Source organism: Silurus aristotelis (assembly GCF_946808225.1).
Source record: "Silurus aristotelis genome assembly, chromosome: 5".
Classification (NCBI taxonomy): domain Eukaryota; kingdom Metazoa; phylum Chordata; class Actinopteri; order Siluriformes; family Siluridae; genus Silurus; species Silurus aristotelis.
In genome coordinates, this window is record NC_139578.1 from 15,237,271 (window position 1) to 15,258,207 (window position 20,937).

Consider the following 20,937-nt stretch of genomic DNA (forward strand, 5'->3'; position numbering starts at 1 on the left):
ATTCAGGTTTTTTTTTTTTTCATTTTAAAGCTAATTCATCAGAAACCACAGTAAACCACTATGACATGTATGTAGCTACAAGTGTGAGGAATGTGTGCCTGGGCACTGCAGGTCTAGCAAATTAAATAGATAACAAATAATGATGCAAATAGAAAATTAAACTGGATAAACTGTGTGTGTAGAGAAAAATAGAGAGAAAAATATATATATAGAGAGAGAGATTCATAAAGGAGTTATTCATTACATGTTGCTTAACAGTGATAAATTCAGCTTAAGCCTTATTCAATGATTTGTACTAGTTTGGTTAAACATACAAAGTGAGGATCTAGGAGACATGCGCGCACGCACGCGCACACACACACACACACACACACACACACACACACACACACACACACTAATCTGCATGTATGTGTAACATTGAAACACTGCATGCAATAACGCAGATGGCGTCTCACTGACATACACATACACAATGTGCTCCTCGCTTGTTTGACATATTTTCTCTCTCACACACACACACCCACACACACACACCCACACACACACACACACACATAGAAGTTCTGATGCTTGCTCCTTTTTTAAAAGTTGAAGATGTGTTTCCTCAGTCTGCAGTTTCCAACAAGTCTGTCAGTTTCTCTCTCACTTGCACTCACACTGTGTGTGTGTGTGTGCGTGTGCGCAAGTGCAAAAGTTTATTTTTGTGTGCGTGCCTATCAGATGTGGTCAGAAGAGTTTTAGAGTAATGTTAGCAGTCAGAATGTGCAGTTAATGCAGAGCTAAAAAAAAAAATGAGGCCAAATTCTCCTGCGTGCTCACAATCAATATTCAAAATACTGATCAGCTGCAGCACAAATTCACGGAATAACAACCAGTCACGTGTGGGTTGTAGTGGGGGGTTGTGTGTTTGTGTGTCTTTTATTTGTGTGTATGTTTGATTTTGTGTGTTTGCATGTGTCTTTTGTTTGTGTGTATGTTAATGTGTTTCGTGTGTGTGTGTGTGTGTGTGTCATGTCGGGTTTTGTAAATAATTGTGTGTTTGTGTGTCTCTTGTGTGAGTATTTGAGTGTGTGTGTGTGTGTGTGTGTGTGTGTGTGCGCAAGTTGCACATTGGCAGCCTTTTCATTTGAAAGCCCAGAACTCTTACTCCTGACACAGATTTTAATCTCTAGTAATAATGCTGAGAATTCAGCGTGATTGTTATTATGGAAGTGTTGGCTGTGTGCTCGGCGTAAGATCGGAACAGGTGCGGACAAACCAAACACACACACAAACACACTCGTACATCATCGTGGCAGTTAAACATCTCCATGTTTTTCAAGTCTACAGAAAATGAACTTGAATGATTTTTAGTAAGAAGATATAGGGAATGTTTCTTACCATTATCAGTAACATTCCCTATATCTTCTAAGAATCATTCAAAACTATCATGAACATTGTCTCAAACATGATCATTGAAAACCAAAGCAGGGTAAAGTGTATACACAGACCTACAACTTGTAGGTAACGGAAGTTAAAACCTTCTCCTGATATGGTTCTGTGATTCAGTGGATAGTTTACGTGCTGAGTGTTAGTACTTACTGTGTATCATATTTAGTTTATAAAAGGTGTGTTGGTGTTAGTGTTAGTTAAGAAGGTTTATACTTTGCCCAGGAAACCTCGAGGACACTGAATAGCTGGAGAATGCTGCTGCTTTGTACAGCTTTTGATGTCATGATTGAGCTTGTGCTAGTTCATTATGACTGCACTTGGTAAGCAGCTCAAATTGAAGCTTTCTTCAGGCTTCTGTATTGCTGAAGAATGTGGTCAAAACACACTGCTGTGTGTGTGTGTGTGTGTGTGTGTGTGTGTGTGTGTGTGTGTGTGTGTGTGTGTGTGTGTGTGTGATAGAGAGACAGAAACCCAGTTCTGTCTAGAGAATTATTAACCTCCATAATGACTAGGTTGTAGAGGGTATATGATGTATATACCACAAGTTTATTTTCTTTTATTCTCTCTGTTTCTCTGTCCTTTATTTATCGTTATTTGTCTGTCTCTGTTTGTGTGTCGTTTGCACTAGCTTTTTGTAGCTCTCTGTCTGTCTCCATCTGTCTCATTCTCAATTGTTGAGCCTTTATCTGTCTCTTTTTCTCAATCTGCCTGCCTCTTTTTATTGCTGGGCCTATCTTTATGTATGTCTTACTACCTTTCTCTGTCTTCATCTTTCTGCTAGACTGTCTGTCTGTCTGTCTGTCTGTCTGTCTGTCTGTCTGTCTGTCTGTCTGTCTGTCTGTCTCTCTCTCTCTCTCTCTGCCTCTCTCTGCTCTGTTTTTTTCTCATCCAGTAATTTTAATTAATACCTTTCTTCACTACCTCTCTTTATGTCCTCTCTCTCTGTCTCTGTCTCTGTCTCTGTCTCTCTCTCTCTCTCTCTCTCTCTCTCTCTCTCTCTCTCTCTCTCTCTCTCTCTCTCTCTCTCTCTCTCTCTCTTTGTCTTAATATATGGATCTTCATTTGCCCCTCATCACCCTACTTAGACTAAATCTGGAAAATGAGACTGATTGATTTTCTTTCCCACAGATGGGTCTTGCTGTTAGTGCCTGTGTCTGGGTGAAATTAGTGTGTCTCTGTGTGTGTGTCTGTGTCTGTCTGTGTCTGTGTGTCTGTGTCTGTGTGTGTGTGTGTGTGTGTGTGTGTGTGTGTGTGTGTGTGTGTGTGTGTGTGTGTGTGTGTGTGTGTGTTGTCAGTGATGTACCTAGCCACAGACTGGTCTAAGGCAGGATAGGGAGCAAACAAAAGTACAGACAGGAGGCTGAGGTAAGGATATGCTTTAGGAACACTGCAAATGTTTAGGAGGTGTAAGAGATATAATGAGCTGAAAATAACTTTTTTTTTGGTTCTGAAGTACTTTAGCAGTTAAAGCTATGAAGCTGATGTGTCTAATAAGTAAGGAAAGTAAGTATGTGGCTGTTGTGTAGAAGAGCACTGGGTGGCAAATGACGATGGCACTAAAATGACAATTCAAACGTTGTGAAAATGCTTTATATGGCTGAATGTTTGTGGACATCTGACCATAAGATTTGACCATAACATTCCATTTCAAATGTTGTTCCCATTTGAGTTTATAATAACCACCACTTTTCTGGGAAGATTTTTCACCATATTTTGGAGTGTGCTTGTGAAGATTTGTGCTCATTCAGCCTAGAGGGTGTTTGTAAAGGGTAATGATGGTTGAGGTCAGAGCTCTATGTCAGGCCACTTAAGATCTTCCTCTCCGCTTTTTTATTTATGGCAACAGTTTGGGGAAGAACCGCATATGGCTAAGAAATCTCTGTTGTCCCAATACTTTTGTCCATGACTGAGATATAGTTTGGTTATAGTATAGTTGTAGCAGTATAGTAAAAGCAGTCTAGTTTTTTATTAACTGATGTCTCAACTATCTTCTGAGATTAAATGTATTCTGTCTCAGTGGTTTATCAGTTTGGATTATGAGATAATCCTTAGAAGGCCACTGGGCTAAAATATATGCATTGTGATTTCAGCTCCTCATCATTGCTATCAGTGCGTGTGGATGCATGCGTGTGCGTGTGCGTGTGCGTGTGTGTGTGTGTTTGAGGCTCTGTTGAATGTAGTTCTTCTGGGAGCTGTGTACTATCCACTATGCTCTGTTTGACAGGTCATTTATCACAGCAGAAGAACTGTACATTAATTTAAGGCTGAGTGACTGTGTGCATTCAAACTCGTTAATATTTGTATTCCTGTTTGGCAGAGAGACACAGATCTGTATACGCTTGTGTATGTTATCAGTCTGCATTTGTAAAAGACAGAACCAGGCGTGTGGCCAACCTGCACTGAAATGCTCTCGTCGTGCCGATTCCTTGTTGAGCTCAGAACAGTGTCTCACAGAATATTTGGAGGTTTAGGACGATAAACCTGCAGCTACTTGTTCCGTAATGCTCAGGCATCCACACACACACACACACACACACACACACACACACACACACACACACACACACAGTCTCAAACCCGGGACTTTAGGCCAGGTTTTGTTTGTTTACCTGAGAGGTGTGTGTTCAGCTGATTCAGGATACAGGACAAGCTGAATAAACACATGCCTTAAGTGAGCTATACAGTGATTGTGTTAACAGAGGTGTACAGTAACATGCAGGTAATAAAGGTGTTTGGATAAATAAGAGAAGCTGCTGTCTTTTGAGAGCTTTTATCGTCCATTAGGGCATCTTTAACTGCACTGTTTTACTATTCTATTATTATTAGCTTTAAATATTTCTCTCTCTCTCATACACACACACACACACACATACTATATGGAGGATATCACTTATTTGGTTTGCAGGGTCGATGTGTTATTTGGAGAAGCTTAGGGTCGACGACATGTTTTGCTCCATGTTAAACTCTGTGTGTTAGCTCTTGCGTATTTTTTTTGCTTTGCATTGTTGTCATAGGAACGCAGGAAAAAATTTCTAGCTGCCATGGCGACCTAATAAAAAGTATGTTTAGGTGAGTTTGGACAAAAAGTGGATAGGACAAGAAAAGTTCTTGTTCATCACACTCTTTCTATTTTTGCACTCTTGCACTCGCACACATGCACGCACAAACACACACGCATACATAGGCACACATACATGCTTGTCTTACTAGTTTTGAGGACCTTCCATTATTATTAAGGCCTCTATTTAATGCTATGTTACACACAAGTCTAACTCTAAATAGAAAAATAATTCTTCTTTAGGACTTTAGGCAACAAATTTCACCTAGTTTGTTGTTGTTGTTTGTTGTTATATAGTGTTATGTTAGGTGTAGTGAACATGCGTGATTTACGTTTATTCTCTCTCTCTTTCTACTACATACGTAGTTCCTGTCATTAAAGTTCCTCACTGTAGTCACTTTCTCTCATCTTTTCTTTTTCTCTCCCATCAGCCTCTCCCACTCACCTCTTTTATCTCCTTATCTTTCTATTGTCTCTTTGGATCTTTTTATAAAATCCTCTGTTCATTTCTGTTGTTCATTTAATCAGATCTCTCTTTCTCAGCTTTTTTCCCCCCACAATTAATTGAGGCTCTTTGACAGATCTCCATGTCTATACCACTCTCCCTTGTTTCCTTTGTCTCACTCTGCTGATGACAGTTTAAAGCACTATTAAAGTCTGTCAGTCTGCCAGCATTCATTAATTAATACATTCTCATTAATTCTCATTCTCAACAACAGCCTTAGAGCAAAAACCAGGGAGAACCATGTGCACATACAAAGGGGACAGAAGTATTTGTTTTGTCAGTTGGTCAGATGTAACGTTTCAGGAAATCACGCCCGTTTGTAGTCATTTCTAACCTCAGGATGGATTCGTTGGTATTCACTCCCATAACTGACTTATTTTATGAACATCACAACTGAAGCCGACTTGCTGCTAATGCTAAGCTATGTTTATGATTATGTTCGTTATGTGGTTATAAGGTGTGTTCACAACTGGTAATTCTGTTCAAAACGTAGACAGCTTCAATTTCAAAAGCATTATTTTCTCATACTTCTACACAGGACTTCTTGCTACTGTAAGTTCCTGGTAGTTTTTGGTCCTAAAGTTGTTTATTAGTTGGACATGTTATTTGAGTGTCAGACCAACCAAAAATATTATAGCTGATAATATGTAGCATGTTTTATCTTCAATTAATAATTATATCATTACATGTATTATGTATTATACTGAATGAATTATACTATGTATTATACTAAATGAGTTAGTGTCACACAAATAATTTTGAATGACCTGAGAATACCTAATCAGTACAGCTTCACATTAGCTTATTGCTAGCACTTTACTAGCAGTTATTATTACTTGTACATACAAGTAGAGATTTCAAGTATAATATAGCTTTTTATATTTTCATTAATGTATATACTCTTTTGGGACCCCTGACTTTTCCAGTCATTTGTGGTTTTTCCACAAAGCTGTAGGCACACTATTGTATAGAATGTCTTTGGATATGGTATGATTGCATTTTCCCTTCACTTGAACTAAGATCCTGTTCCAGCCTGACAAATCACTTGAGCTATATGAAGATTTTGTTTACATGGTTTAAAGTGGAAGATCTTGAGTAGCCTGCTATAGAGCTCTGAGCGCTTACCTCAATCCTAATCAACACCTTTAAAATAAAATGGAACGCAGACTGCACCCCAGGTCTCCTCACCGTACATCAGTACCTAATTTTTACTTACACTCTTGTGGCTGTACGAGCACAAATCTCCACAACTTCACAAGTGTGGAGGTTATTATTACAGCAAATGGGGACTATATGTGGAATGTGTTCAAAAGCACAAATGACTCTTATGGTCAGGTGTCCATAAATCCACAGTCTTCCTCTTTTCACTCTTCTTCTTCTTCTTCTTTCGGCTGCACCCATTAGGGGTCGCCACAGCGGCTCATCCGACTCCATACCACCCTGTCCTCTACATCTGCCTCTTTTACACCAACTACCTGCATTGTCTTCCCTCACCACATCCATGAGCCTCCTCCTTGGCCTTCCTCTTTTCCTTCTACCTGGTGGCTCCATCCTCAGCATTCTTCTACCAATATAATTCATGTCCCTCCTTTGCACATGTCCAAACCATCTCAATCTCGCCTCCCTCACCTTGTCACCAAAACATCCTACATGCGCTGTCCCTCTAATAAACTCATTTCTAATCTTGTCCATCCTTGTCACTCCCAACGAAAACCTCAACATCTTCAGCTCTGCTACCTCCAGCTCCACCTCCTGTCTTTTACTCAATGCCACTGTCTCTAAACCATACAACATCGCAGGTCTCACCACAGTCCTATAAACTTTCCCTTTCATTCTTGCAGATACCCTACAAATCACTCCTGTCACTCTTCTCCACCCACTCCACCCTGCCTGCACTCTTTTCTTTACTTCTCTTACACACTCTCCATTACTTTGCACTGTTGACCCCAGGTACCTAAACTCCTCCACCTTCTCCAGCTCTTCTCCCTGCCACTGCATCACTCCACTGCCCTCCCTCTCATTTACACACATGTATTCTGTCTTACTCCTACTGAGTTTCATTCCCCCTTCTCTCCAGCGCATATCTCCACCTCTCCAGGCTCTTCTCAACCTGCTCTATACTCTCACCACAAATCACAATATCATCCGCAAACATCATAGTCCAGGGAGACTCCTGTCTGACCTCGTCCGTCAACCTGTCCATCACCACTGCAAACAGGAAAGGGCTCAGGGCCGATCCTTAATGCAGTCCAACCTTCACCCTGAACCAGTCTGTCGTACCTACTGCACACTTTACTGCCGTCACACTGTCCTCATACATGTCCTGCACCACCCTCACATACTTCTCTGACACACCTGACTTCCTCATACAGTACCACAACTCCTCTCTCGGCACCCTGTCGTACGCTTTCTCTAAATCCACAAATACACAATGCAATTCCTTCTGTCCTTCTCTATACTTCTCCATCAACATCCTCAAAGCAAATAAGGCATCTGTGGTGCTCTTCCTCGGCATGAAACTATACTGTTGCTCACAGATGGTCACCTTTTCTCTCAGCCTGGCTTCCACTACTCTTTCCCATAACTTCATGGTGTGACTGATCAATTTATTCCCCTGTAGTTACTGCAAGACTGCACATCTCCTTTATGCTTAAAGATCGGTACCAGCACACTTCTTCTCCATTCCTCAGGCATCTTCTCACCTTCCAAAATCCTGTTAAACAATCTGGTCAAAAACTCCACTGCCATCTCTCCTAAACATCTCCACGCTTCTACCGGTATGTCATCTGGTCCAACCGACTTTCCACTCTTCATCCTCTTATTCGCTGCTATCACTTCCCCCTTACTAATCCTATCTACATCCTTCTTCACCAACTCCACATCATCCAACCTTCTCTCTCTCTGATTTTCCTCATTCATCAGCTGCTCAAAATACTCCCTCCACCTTCTCAACACACTCTCCTCACCAGTCAACACATTTCCCCCTCCATCCTTTATTGCTCTAACTTGCAGTACATCCTTCCCAGCTCGGTCCCTCTGCCTGGCCAATCGGTATAAATCTTTTTCTCCTTCCTTAGTGTCCAACTTCTCATACAGCTCCTCATATGCCTTTTCCTTGGCTTTTGCCACATCCCTCTTTACCTGCTGCCGCATCTCCTAGTACTCCTGCCTACTTTTCTCATCACTTTGTCTATCCCACTTCTGTTTTGCCAACCTCTTTCTCCTTATGCTCTCCTGCACTTCTTCATTCCACCACCACGTCTCCTTGTCTTGCTTTCTATTTTCAGATGTCACACCAAGTACTTTTCTAGCTGCCTCCCTCATCACTCCTGCAGTAGTTGCCCAATCATCCAACACCTCTTCAACACCACCGAGACCCGGTCTGACCTCTTCCCTGAAAGTCACACTACACTCTTCCTCCTTCAGTTTCCACTATCTTATTCTTCTTTCCATCCTCACTCTCCTCCTCTTCTTCTTCGCCTCCCAAACCATCCTACAGACCACCATTCGATGCTGTCTAGCTGCACTGTCCCCTGCCAACACCTTACAGTCTCCATTCTCCTTCAGGTTGCATCTCCTGCATAGCACATAGTCCACCTGTGTGCACCTTCCTCCACTCTTATACGTCACCCTATGATCGTCCTTCTTCTTAAAATAAGTGTTCACTACTGCCATTTCCATCCTTTTAGCAAAATCTACCACCATCTGCCCTTCCAAATTCCTCTCCTTAAAGCCATACCTACCCATCACCTCCTCATCACCTCTGTTCCCTTCACCTACATGCCCATTTAAGTCTGCCCCAATCACCAATCGTTCTTTCCTAGGTACACCTTCTACCACTTCATCTAATTCACTCCAGAATCTTTCCTTCTCCTCCATTTCACAGCCAACTTGTGGAGCATAAGCACTGATGACATTTATCATCATCCCTTCAACTTCCACCTTCACGATCATCACCCTATCAGAAACTCTCTTCACCTCCACTACACTCTTACTGTACTCTTCCTTCAGAATCACCCCTACACATTTTCTCTTTCCATCCATACCATGATAAAACAGTTTAAATCCACCTCCAATGTTCCTGGCCTTACTCCCTTTCCACTTGGTCTCCTGAACACACAGCATTTCTACCTTTCTCCTCTCCATCATATCAGCTATCTCTCTCCCTTTACCTGTCATAGTACCAACATTTAAAGTACCAACCCGAACCTTTACACTCCTACACTTCTCCTTTCCCTGCTGTCTCTCTAGATGTCTTCCTCCTCTCCTTCTCCTCCTTCGGCCAACAGTAGCCCAATTTCCACCGGTACCCTGTTGGCTAACGATACCTGTGGCGGTCGTTGTTAACCCGGGCCTCGACCGATCCGGTATGAAATTCTCATTTGTGATCCGCATATTTAAATTGGCACATGTTTTACGCTGGATGCCAATGGGAGGATTCCTAACGCAACCCTCCCCATTTACCCGGGCTTGGGACCGGCACTAAGAGTGCACTGGCTTGTGCATCCATAATGGCTGGGTTCTTTTCACTCTACTGTAGACAATTAGCAATGTGTGACTAAAGCTGTATGATATAGCCAAGTCATGCTACATTAAGGGCACCTTGTGGACAGAGCTAAGAAGTGCACTAATCTTTGAGGCTCTTAGCATAGCTCACATTTTGAAAAATTGACATGAAATCTGCTCAAAATGTTACTTTTTTTTGCACAGAAAGTTGACACTAACCAGCCTATATTAATAAACTAGTAAGTCAGTGAAGGTTGTGAAGTGTGAGGGTGAAATTAGATGATAAATGAGATGAATTCACACCTCCCAAGCCAAGTAGCAAAAAGTTATCAGCCACGAACAAACACACATACACACACAAGTTATTTCTACTTATTCTGTTTTTCTGTGCATGAAGCGGTAGCTTTTCTGTCAGTATGCAGGAATGGAAAGGACAGAGAGAGATAAATCTTTGACGGCTCTTTATCTAAGAAGAGGGAGTAATAAGTGATAAGTGTGAGTGTGAGAGGTGTGCAAAATGGAAGGGAAAATGTTATGGAGCATTGGGGAAGACTGATGGTGTTACTTTCTCACTTGTTTAATGTGGAAAGCTTGGCAGGGAATGTAAAGTTTTCTCACCACAGCTATTTCTACCCCTCACACTGCATTACAATCAGACACGTTGCAACACATACACCCCTCTCTCTCTCTCTCTCTCTCTCTCTCTCTCTCTCTCTCTCTCTCTCTCTCTCTCTCTCTCTCATTCACTCTCACTCACATGCACTCTCTCACGCTCTCTCTCTCTCTGTCACATGCACTCTCTCTCCCTCACACACACCCACATATACACACACACACATACACACACACACAATCAAGATCTCCTCTCCTCTTGCAAAATTTCACTGTCATGCTTTATTTAGAAAATCAGTCAACTCCAGCAAGCCTGCATCTGTAAAATTGACACAGACATGAAATTGTATATTTCTGTGATACTGGAATTCCAATAAGTTTATCTAAACGTTTGTCTTTTCTCCTTTGCAGAGTCTTTAAGAAGTCCAGCCCTAACTGCAAGGTATTTTTTTTTTTTTTTTTTTTTTACAGAAAGTGCATGTACATATGATAGGTTTTTCACATTTTTTCTGTGGACCAGCTCTTTCTGTGTTGCTCTCTCCCTTGTTCTCCATTATTTAGACCTTTTGTGTATTTTTTGTGTATTTCCTCTGTTCTGTCTCAGTGTCTCCTGTGTATGAATGAGTGTGTGTGTTTGTGTTTGTGTTTGTGTGTCTGTGTGTGTGTGTGTGTGTGTGTGTGTGTGAAATAGTTTTTTTATTTTTTTTATTTCACACAACCTTCCAAGGTTGTCTACAGGAAGGGTGTGGAGTGGATCTTGGTCAGTTTTGAATGATTCAGTCTTTTTGTTGTTTGTTGTTGCGTGTGTCGATGTGGTGAATAATCCTTACAAGGAACTTTAACCCAGGCTGATTTGTTTCCTACTCAAATTTTTAAGTGACATCCAGGGACTTTTTTTTCCCTTCTTCCCTTTAGCTTACAGTCTACTTGGGCAAAAGAGACTTTGTGGATCATCTAGATCATGTGGATCCAGTTGGTGAGTATAAAATGAAAAGATTTTACAATATCTTATGTAACTGTGTTGGGAACTTATATTCTTTTTGTAACACCCACCCACTTATCGATTAACAGCCTCATACTGTGTTTCAACTGTATCAACTGTGTTGAGTTGCAGTATGATTTCTGAACCCAATCACCAGTGGACTTGCTTTGTTGTAAAGATTATCTTTAAAAATATTGGAATTTTAAAAGAGTATAGATTATTATTATTATATGCCTGTGATGAAATAGCGAACACTTGATTAAATATCTGTTTTATTGTCAGGGTTGCAGTGAATTCAGAGCCTGTCCTGGGAATCTTGGGCATTAAAGAATATACCCTACATACGCTTTATGGACAAAAGTTTGTGGACACTGAACCATAAGCTTGCTATGTGCTTTATGAACATCCCATTCCACTTTTAGTCCCCATTTGCTATTATGATAACCTCCACTCTTCTGGGAAGATGTTCCAATAGATTTTGGAGTGTGGTTGTGAAAATTTCTGCTCATTCAGGCTTTGATAATGTCCGGTACTGATGTAGGGTGCGGCGGCCTGGGGTGCAGTCAGCGTTCCAATTTACCTTAAAGGTGCTTAGTAGGGTTGAGGTCCTATTCCGTTCTTTTCCAGCCAATGTAAACCATGTCCTCATGGAGCTTTCTTCGTGTGTGGGGTAGGTATTGCCATGCTGTCATGCCTCCCACATTGTGGTAACAGTTTGGGAAGAACCTCAAATGACTGGAAAAGTCAGGTGCCACAATATTGTATGAGAAATATTTATACCTAAATATATAAGATTATCTGGACTCCCAAGTGATACAACAGAAAAGTATTTGCGTTGTCATTCTGAGTTCAAGATTTTCCAATTTTGGCATTTCCATAGACTGAATCTGATAAAGCAATAACAGTGAGACAAGTCAATGACTGGCATCTGTGATCTTATGAATCCCAAAAGGATAATGCTTTCCTCAGTGTGTCTTACGAGGCCTTAAGATGAAGAATGAGCAGCATTTCACATGTCTCAGAGGAAAAGTGTTAGTGTGTGGGAATAGACAAGGACCATTATGATGGTCAAAACTTTGTTTCTCAATATTATAGTCATATAAATCTTAGATGGAAACTTGTAATTCCAAAATCTCAATGTGCTAGCAAATATAAATGTACTCCAATGAGCACTCGCATGTATGCTACAAAAATCTATTAAAATGTGTCACTTTTTATTATTTTAATTTGCATTCTATTCAAGGGGGCTTTTTTTTCAAAATAGAGAGTGCAAATCAGTTCTTGTGTATAAATCAGAGTCAGCGTGAGCCTACAGACTCTGTTAGTCTTTCAGTATCCTTAACAGTCATCACCATCAACAATGCTTTGACAGGACAAGTTCATATTGTTCTTCACAAATGATATTGTCTGACATTGGGATAAATGAAAAGCTTTATTTTCTTCAATGCCTCTCCTCATCACCGATGATGTCTCTTGCTGTTGCCATGGCAGCAAATCTAAGAAGAAACCAATTTACTTGCATTAGAGAGATATGGAAGTTTTATTAATGATGCTGATTATAATGTATCTGAATATGCAAAGGGGAGTTGAAATTCTAAATCTCCTCACTTTTTTATGAGGTGATTGTTGTAATAGTTGCCTCCTTCAGTGAAACACAGTGTGCCAGTGTGTGTGCCATAATGCAGAGCTGGGAAACAGCAGGTATTGTCTGAGCACAGTTTTATGTAGCTGAGTACAATTAGGGTATGAGAAGAGAAGCATTGCATAGTCTTGAACAAATGTGTTAAATTAAAATTATTTCTATTTACTGGTGTTGTATAATTTAATGGACACCTTTTAACAGCTTGATGTTCGGATTGTTTTGTGCCTGTTATGATATCATTAGGATAAAAGGGTTTGCACTAGTTGTACAGCCAAACATTTGTCAAGCCATGGGTATGTCCAAGATTGAATTCATTTACTTGTATTTTTTTTAATACTTGAAATTCTGATAGAACCAGTCGGACCTAAACCTTTAGTGATGAAAAAAAGCAGCAAAGCCTGTGAGATGAGTTGCAACTGCAAACTCCCCTGATCCTCCCCACCCTTTTTACCAAAACTGTACATGCAAAGCTGAACAGTTCTGTTCTGGCTCAGGGGTGGAGCTTCTTTCTGGGTAAAAGTAAAGTAAAATATAAACAGATATATGAATTGATTAAACTACTTTGATACATTGTATAACATCCTCTTTTTAATCAGATTTGCAGGTAATGGATGAAGGTTTAGACTTTCTATTGCTACATGTAATATCTTGGGTTATTAGTTTGCATTTGAGATGGTCTGGGGAAATATGCATCGGTGGTGTCTGTGACTAGTAAACAGCTAACAAAAGGAAAACTAGGGTTCTGGACAAAACTGCTTATAGCATACTTTGACAGTTTGATATTAAGAAACCATATGAAATATCTCTATCATTATATTTTTTATAGCCTGCCTAACCACATATCATGTTATGTATGGAGTTTAACAATCACCAACTCTGAAATTGTCAATAATGTTCCTGCACATCTATTTTGGTGGCAATCAGATTTAAGATCTTATGATTGTAAAACATACAAAAGAAAAACACATTTCAACTCTTTAACTCTATGAAAAGCCTGTAGTCTTTGCACCTGTGCAGTATATAGTTGGAAATGTCCAGATATTTCAACAGGTGAAGCTTTTCCTAAGCAGCCCCAAATCTAAATGCTAAGAAACATGTCATGCTGTTACCATAGTGCTGTATATTATGAAATATGTAAGTTAATTAGTCACCGCTTATCTTGTTCCAGGCGTCCATGGTGCTTCTAAAAGAAGCTGTAACTATACATTAAACATGATTTAAAATAGTGCTCGAGCCTATATCAATTTTTGTTGTCTGCAGGACTGAAATAAATAAATAAATAAATAAATAAATTAATAAATAAATTAATAAATTAATTAATTAATTAATTAATTAATTAATTAATTAATTAATTAATTAATTTTTGAAGAAAGTAGGTATAAGTGACTTGAATATACCAAATGTTTGGATATATGTGCTTAATAATCCTTATTGTCAAGAATGTCATTTTAATTCCATTTTTTATTCTTTTTTTGATTTTATTTTAGTTTTTCAGACTCAAGTTTGTTTGTTGTTTTTTTTTTTTTCTTCAATATACCACAATGCTCACTTGTTTTGTTTTGTTATCTGTGTTCAGATGGAGTATTGCTGGTTGACCCAGAATACCTTAAAGACAGAAAAGGTGAGGGAATTTTGACATTAAAAAGTTTCAGACATCTGTGTGCTCAGATGTTTCTCATGACCATATTGAAAATCTATTTCTAGAAACCATTTAAACGTTGTCCTTCTCTTTCCTCTTCCCGGGCAGTTTTCGTGACTCTGACTTGTGCGTTTCGGTACGGCCGAGAAGATCTGGATGTGTTGGGATTGTCCTTTAGAAAGGACCTTTACATCTCCACTTTCCAGGCTTTTCCTCCACTGCCAGAGGAGCATAAACCACTCAGCCGCCTACAGGAGCGCCTGCTCAAAAAGCTCGGCCAGCATGCACACCCCTTTAACTTCACTGTAAGTCATTTCATTCAGTTCTCGGTGTGCAAGCTAACATGTTATAAAGCTTCTGCTTATTCTTGTAGGATTAATACAATATACTACAAATAGACTATGAATGCACTGTCTTATTAAAATATATAAAGCATATAAAAAAATTACTCTGATAAAGAGTACATGGGCAGGCAAGGAAAATAATCAAAATATATCAAAATATCAGTATTGTTATATTCTGGTTACACCATAGCAATGATTTATTTTTTAAAGGGCACCATGTAATACTTTTAGTACTTTTTTTGTGTTGTTGGTTGCATTTATTGTTGTTTCTGAAGCAAGTAATTTCCTTGTTAGCTTCTTTTTATATATTTCTAACACAGTTAATCATGTTACTCTGAAACTGTTATCAAAATTGCCCGTCATTGCTACATTATGTTAGTGCTTCACGTTTTTTTTTTTTTGCTACAAACTGCTGTGTTAACAAATGAACAGGTGTATGGTTTTCTTTATATATATATATATCTGTTTAACAAGGTTTAAAGAAAATTAGTTCAGATTAGATTGAGTTTTACCAATATCACAGTATTATCATTAATGTATTATAATAAGCGGATAAAAAAAAAAGGCAGAGTTACTGTTGTAAATCAGCATTAACAGTATATAATTCAACAGTATGCAGGTGAAATAATCAAAGTTTTTTTGCAGACCGCCTATGACTGATTCACCTCGTTGTTTTTGATGCCCCAACAAGGCTTCTGTTATGTGTTTGCGTAAACGGCTTTTCCATTCAATTTTGGTATAAGGAAATTCTTATCTGTGGTAATCATCCATATGCTAAAGACTAAGCTGAAAAATGCTGTATCAGTTCCAGTTCTTTGATAAAACTGTTTCACCTAGAGTTGTGTGCCCTTCCTCAGTAAGAGAATGTTCAGTCTGTCCTTTATTTTAGATTCCTCAGAATCTTCCCTGCTCAGTCACTTTACAGCCAGGACCAGAGGACACAGGCAAGGTAAAGACACACACAGACAAGCTCACATGGGCTTCCTGACCTTACACTTTTGTCACTACTAATATATTCTTGCATTTTCTCCTTCAGGCATGCGGTGTAGACTTTGAGATCAGAGCTTTCTGTGCCAAAGCTGTAGAGGAGAAAATTCACAAGAGGTGTAGTTTGTGTACTGTATGTTGCTGCTTGGTGTATGTGGGTGTATATGCTGGAGAGTGTATATGCAACATGTTTTTGTATTTAAGATTTTTTTTATTTGTAATGATAAGCAGACTGTCGAGTTCTTTGTGATTGTGTTTGTGTAGAAACTCTGTGCGGCTGGTGATCAGGAAGGTGCAGTATGCCCCAGAGAAGCCAGGACCACAGCCTATGGTGGAGACCACCCGCAGCTTCCTCATGTCTGACCGCTCCCTCCACTTGGAGGCCTCGCTTGACAAAGAGGTGTTTACACACACACACACACACACACACACACACACACACACACACACACACACACACACACTCTCTTTCATATACACAGTTAACAGTTGATTTTTGCATGCATAATTTGCATATGGATGCATCTTTCCACACTGTCCAATAGGATCAATGTTCCAATTGACATACCCATGCAAAAGAATTAACTTTGGGCTAAGTTTAACTTCTCCTCACATGTTAGAGTTATGGCATTTATGTGATGAAAATATTATCATAGACTACAAAATTTCCCAACCTCAAGTCCTTAATCAACCATTATGATTCAGACAAAATGTCGAGCAGAAAGGAAACAATGTTGGAATAACATTTTAAATAAAATAAACCCCATAGCTGGAAAAGTAAGCATCTACCTTTTAAAATCTAGACATGATCAACTGGCATACACAAGGTGATTGTAGTTGTGCCTGTTTTATTTAAAAGTACAAAACCTACATAGACTGTAAAACAGATTAGCATATAATTCTTTTTTGGCTTGCCCTATTTTAATGTCATGACACAATATTATTAATCAGAACTAACTTTGATGGATGTTTTATAACATGGCGCAAGAAAACATTTACAGTTTTTGTCACAAGTAAATTTAAAGTATCTTTCATTAAGTTTCTAAATATCTGTATTTATCACGAAATAGCCATTAAAGCTGATATGGCAATACACCTAAATACAAACAAACAAACAAACAGTAATATGAGGCTTCAGAGAGGCTGTTTGATCTGGTTCATTAGGGGCTTTAGCTCAACATTTGATATTTTGAACCATATGGTGGTGTCTCAATACATTACATCCTGCTGTACAGCAAAAATAAACTGCCTGTATATGTGTCTTCAGGGGCCATTTTCAATATAGTAAAACATTCAGCATTGCAATAAGATTTGGTCATTACAATAAATTGCCACTGTGAAGTTTTGCATGATGTGTTTATAATATAATGAAGGAAATTGAGAGAGAAAGCAATAAAATAAAACATAAGCCAATGGCGAAACTTTCACTCCTGTGATTGCTGCTGTGAGCAGGTGCAGTCACTGTGATGAAGACATGAATGGGTTTTACAAGGCAGAAAGTAGTCATTACTGTAATTCTGGCATGACATCATCAAAGCATCGTTGTACTGCTTATAGTAACAGTAGACTAATAAAACCTTGTCTATTTTGCTGTTTTTGTTCTCCACCAAAATTTAAAATCCCATCATGTACCACATCATTTGGATTTCTTTGCAATTTAATCAAAGCACCAGCACTCCCTCTTTAATTAAAATTCAGCCGTATGTATATGATTTGCTTTCTGTGATTGTTTTTTTTTTTCCGAAGCCTCTTTACTTTCTCTCTCTGTCTTTCAGCTCTACTACCATGGAGAACCCATCAGCGTCAATGTCCATGTTACCAACAATTCCACCAAAACTGTCAAGCGAATCAAAATCTCAGGTAAAACACAAGCTACATTCTATCTTACTGCTTCATAATGTCCGTTTTGTTAAGTCTCCAGAATCGGGTTGTTCTGTATGTATTAGAGGCAATTGCATTCTCGCTTTTATCCATGCTCCTTACTTTCTCTATTTCCCTCCCAAAAACCGGAATGTTGTGTATCTGTTCAGGGGAGGTATGTAGTTAAGAATCGTGTGTGCTAAAACACAAACATCTGTCGGTTAGCGTTTTATTGAGGATGCTATTGAGTTTTTAAAGTACTCGAATAGGCATTTTCTTCTGTTATTGCACAATATTCCAGATAAGTCTGTTTGTTAATGGAAATCTCCAGGCCTTCAGGTGGAATTGGCAGGAAGGGATATTGATAGTTTTGTGTTTATATGGAAGTGCAAATGCTTTGCTGTTTATGTATTGATTAGAGAATGTATTTATGGACTTGACTGACTTTTGTCCTTCTTGCGTGTGTGTGTCCCTGTTCTCTCCCTACAGTGCGACAGTATGCTGATATCTGTCTGTTCAGTACCGCACAATACAAATGCCCAGTGGCTCAGGTAGAAGCCGAGTGAGTACCCCTTCATCTTCCTTTATTTCTCCTTTCATCATTCATCCCTCAATTCTCTCTCATCCTATTATTTATTTCCTGAGCTCTTATTCCTCTTATTATGAATAGATAAACATAACATCCTACTCAACATTTGTACATTTGTTTTCATCTTCCTTTCTCTTTTCCGGCTCATCTGGTCATTATTTTCATTTTCTCCTCCTCCGTGTTTTGTGATTTGGGAATATAATGGGTGTATCCTGTGTACTCCACACATGACTGATTATTTTTAGCTTTCATATATTAGTCTATAGAGGTGTAGAGAAGCTGGAATTAATTCAATTAGGTCCTCACAGATTGTCCCCAGCAGTGCTCTGATTGCTCATGTGCTGCTGCCTACAAAAGGCCAGTTACTTCTGTCACTGACCCAAAAACCAAACCTGGCAACCAGCTCACAGTTTTAGCAACTCTCCACTAACACCTTTCACTCTGAGCAAGAGCCAAAGCTACTCACAGCTCTGTTGTTTCTTTATCAGTTTTCTTGTGCCCTTTTTATTATGTTGCGAAATCACAAGATTCTCCAGCTTTGGGATGTTCCTTTATTTAAAATTAACACAACACACAGTAATAGTGTGATTGATTTGTAGTTGCATTTGCTAAATTATTGACAGCGACTAAAGTATGAAGTATACTTTTTGAACTGGTCTTTTCATTCATAATGCTTCATATTTTAAGGAACATTCCAGAGATATTCAGCCCAATCTCTGTATAATATGTGGATTTACCACAGACAAGATTTCACTAATGGTTGCATGTTGAATGTGCAAGTAAGTAAGTAAGTAAATGTTTGTGTTTAAAGCACAGATTTAAACCCATGACCATAACAGTATGGATCTCAGGCTTGAACGGAAATGACAAACCCAAAGCTACTCTAACGTGGATTTATACAAATTTTGAACACTAGAGCAATAACAGCTTCCAATGCTGCACAGACTTTGAGGTTTTACGATATTCAAGGTTTCAATTAAAACTGATTTATGTTAGTAATACATAACCACAAATTCTTCTTGCTTGAAAAAAAGTTCCATCGTTGAAAAGATTCCACTGATTTAAAGCTTTATTTAATAATGCCATTTCACATGAACTATTATTGGCTGCTCCTAACATCATTACTACTACTACTACTACTAATAATTATTCTAGTCGTAGTAATTTCCTGTTCTTCTTGGCTGACATGTGCATTCTGAAATGCTTTTCTGCATACCACACTTAAAGAAAGTGGTTATTTGAGTTAGAAGTTTTGTCAGCTCGAGTCTTCAAACCATTATGTGAACCTTTTGAGACAGTTGTGTGCACAAAGCCCTTGAGATTAGCAGTTTCATTTCTCAGCATCCAGATTGTTGTCCATGGTAATGACATACATACTACATACATGACAGGCAGAGATTACGCATGAAGCACACTTTGAATTGAAATGAATGACTGATTTAGTGAAAGGCGGTGTACAACTAAAAGAGCTCTTTTGGCTTTATTTGTCAGAGGCTAAAGTGATACCATTCCCCTCAGACGCTTCATATCTCTTCCTTTCTGTGTGCTCTCTGTAGAAATAAACCAATGATTAGTTTCTCTTGGCTTATTTACAGCATCATATTGACACAATGAAATGGCAGATTAAATGTGAAAGTGGTTTTGTTCATTCCCCCCCCCCCCCTCTTTTTTTTTTGCTCCCTCTCTGTCTCTCCCTTTACATTTCCTCATTGATCTATTGATCTTGAATTTATATTCTCTAAATATGCTGTGATTAATCCATTCCTCAAACAAGCTGTTTGTTACTTCATAAACACACTTTAGTTCACTAATGTATGTCCTACCCGTCTGCAGTGATCAGGTGTCATCCAGCTCCACGTTCTGTAAGGTCTACACACTCACCCCGACACTGACCAACAACCGAGAGAAGAGAGGTCTAGCACTGGACGGCAAACTCAAACACGAGGACACAAACCTGGCCTCCAGCACCATGTGAGCCCTCATCTTACACACACAAACACACACACATAATCCTTGTGTGTCTCACACACACAGACATGCAGTAACCCTCTCCGTACTTCACTACTTCACTGTATTTAACTTTTGTACAGGGCAGTAAAGCCAGATTTTAAATATGACTGTTTTAAAACCAGTGGAAATCTTCAGGCGTTGCCCAATTTGACCACTTTGACCACTTACCTCTTTTAAAACATTTTCATTTCATTTCATTATAGGCTTTTGGTGAAAATATATTACACTATATAGTTTTAGACATGGTTTAGTCATTTGGTTGTTGGCAGTTTTAATTTCGATGTAATTAATGATAAATCTACAGTAATATAATACATTTAAACAGATTTAATTGAGATAATGTCATCGTGGAAGTTTTTTTTTTTTCTTTTTTTCCCCTGAAGAAGATTTAAAGGCTTTCCAAATGACAATGATCATTACTCAGAGCTTTTACTATGCACCTTTCTTTCACAAGTTGAAGATGGTCCATTTTACATACAGATAAGATAAATAACAAGAAACACTACTATGGCAAAATAGATTTTTAAAAGATTGATTGTAACCTTTTTTTTTTTTTTTTTTATGCATACTTGCATATAAAACCAATATATGGAAATAAGGAAGTTTTCCAGCCATATGTGGTTGGAGGCACATAATTGTATAGGAAGTCTTTGGATGCTGAAGCATAAAATGTTCTCTTCATTTAAACTAGCAAACCCAATCCTGTTCCAGCATGACAATGTGCCTGTGCACAAAGCCAGCAACATTAATATATTGTTAACATGGTTTG

The 20,937-nt window shown here is 38.9% G+C and overlaps 1 protein-coding gene across 1 annotated transcript in view; it reads left to right on the forward strand.

Annotated features, from left to right (window-relative positions):
* The window catches only part of arrb2b (arrestin, beta 2b), a 47,897-nt gene that overhangs the window by 24,747 nt on the left and 2,213 nt on the right, over positions 1-20,937 (forward strand). The window contains exons 2-11 of the mRNA XM_083540811.1: positions 10,527-10,557; positions 11,031-11,091; positions 14,316-14,360; positions 14,487-14,683; positions 15,612-15,671; positions 15,759-15,826; positions 15,974-16,109; positions 17,485-17,569; positions 18,059-18,131; positions 19,992-20,129. Of these exons, the coding sequence (XP_083396937.1) occupies positions 10,527-10,557; positions 11,031-11,091; positions 14,316-14,360; positions 14,487-14,683; positions 15,612-15,671; positions 15,759-15,826; positions 15,974-16,109; positions 17,485-17,569; positions 18,059-18,131; positions 19,992-20,129 (894 nt within the window). The remainder of the gene's footprint in view (positions 1-10,526; positions 10,558-11,030; positions 11,092-14,315; positions 14,361-14,486; positions 14,684-15,611; positions 15,672-15,758; positions 15,827-15,973; positions 16,110-17,484; positions 17,570-18,058; positions 18,132-19,991; positions 20,130-20,937) is intronic.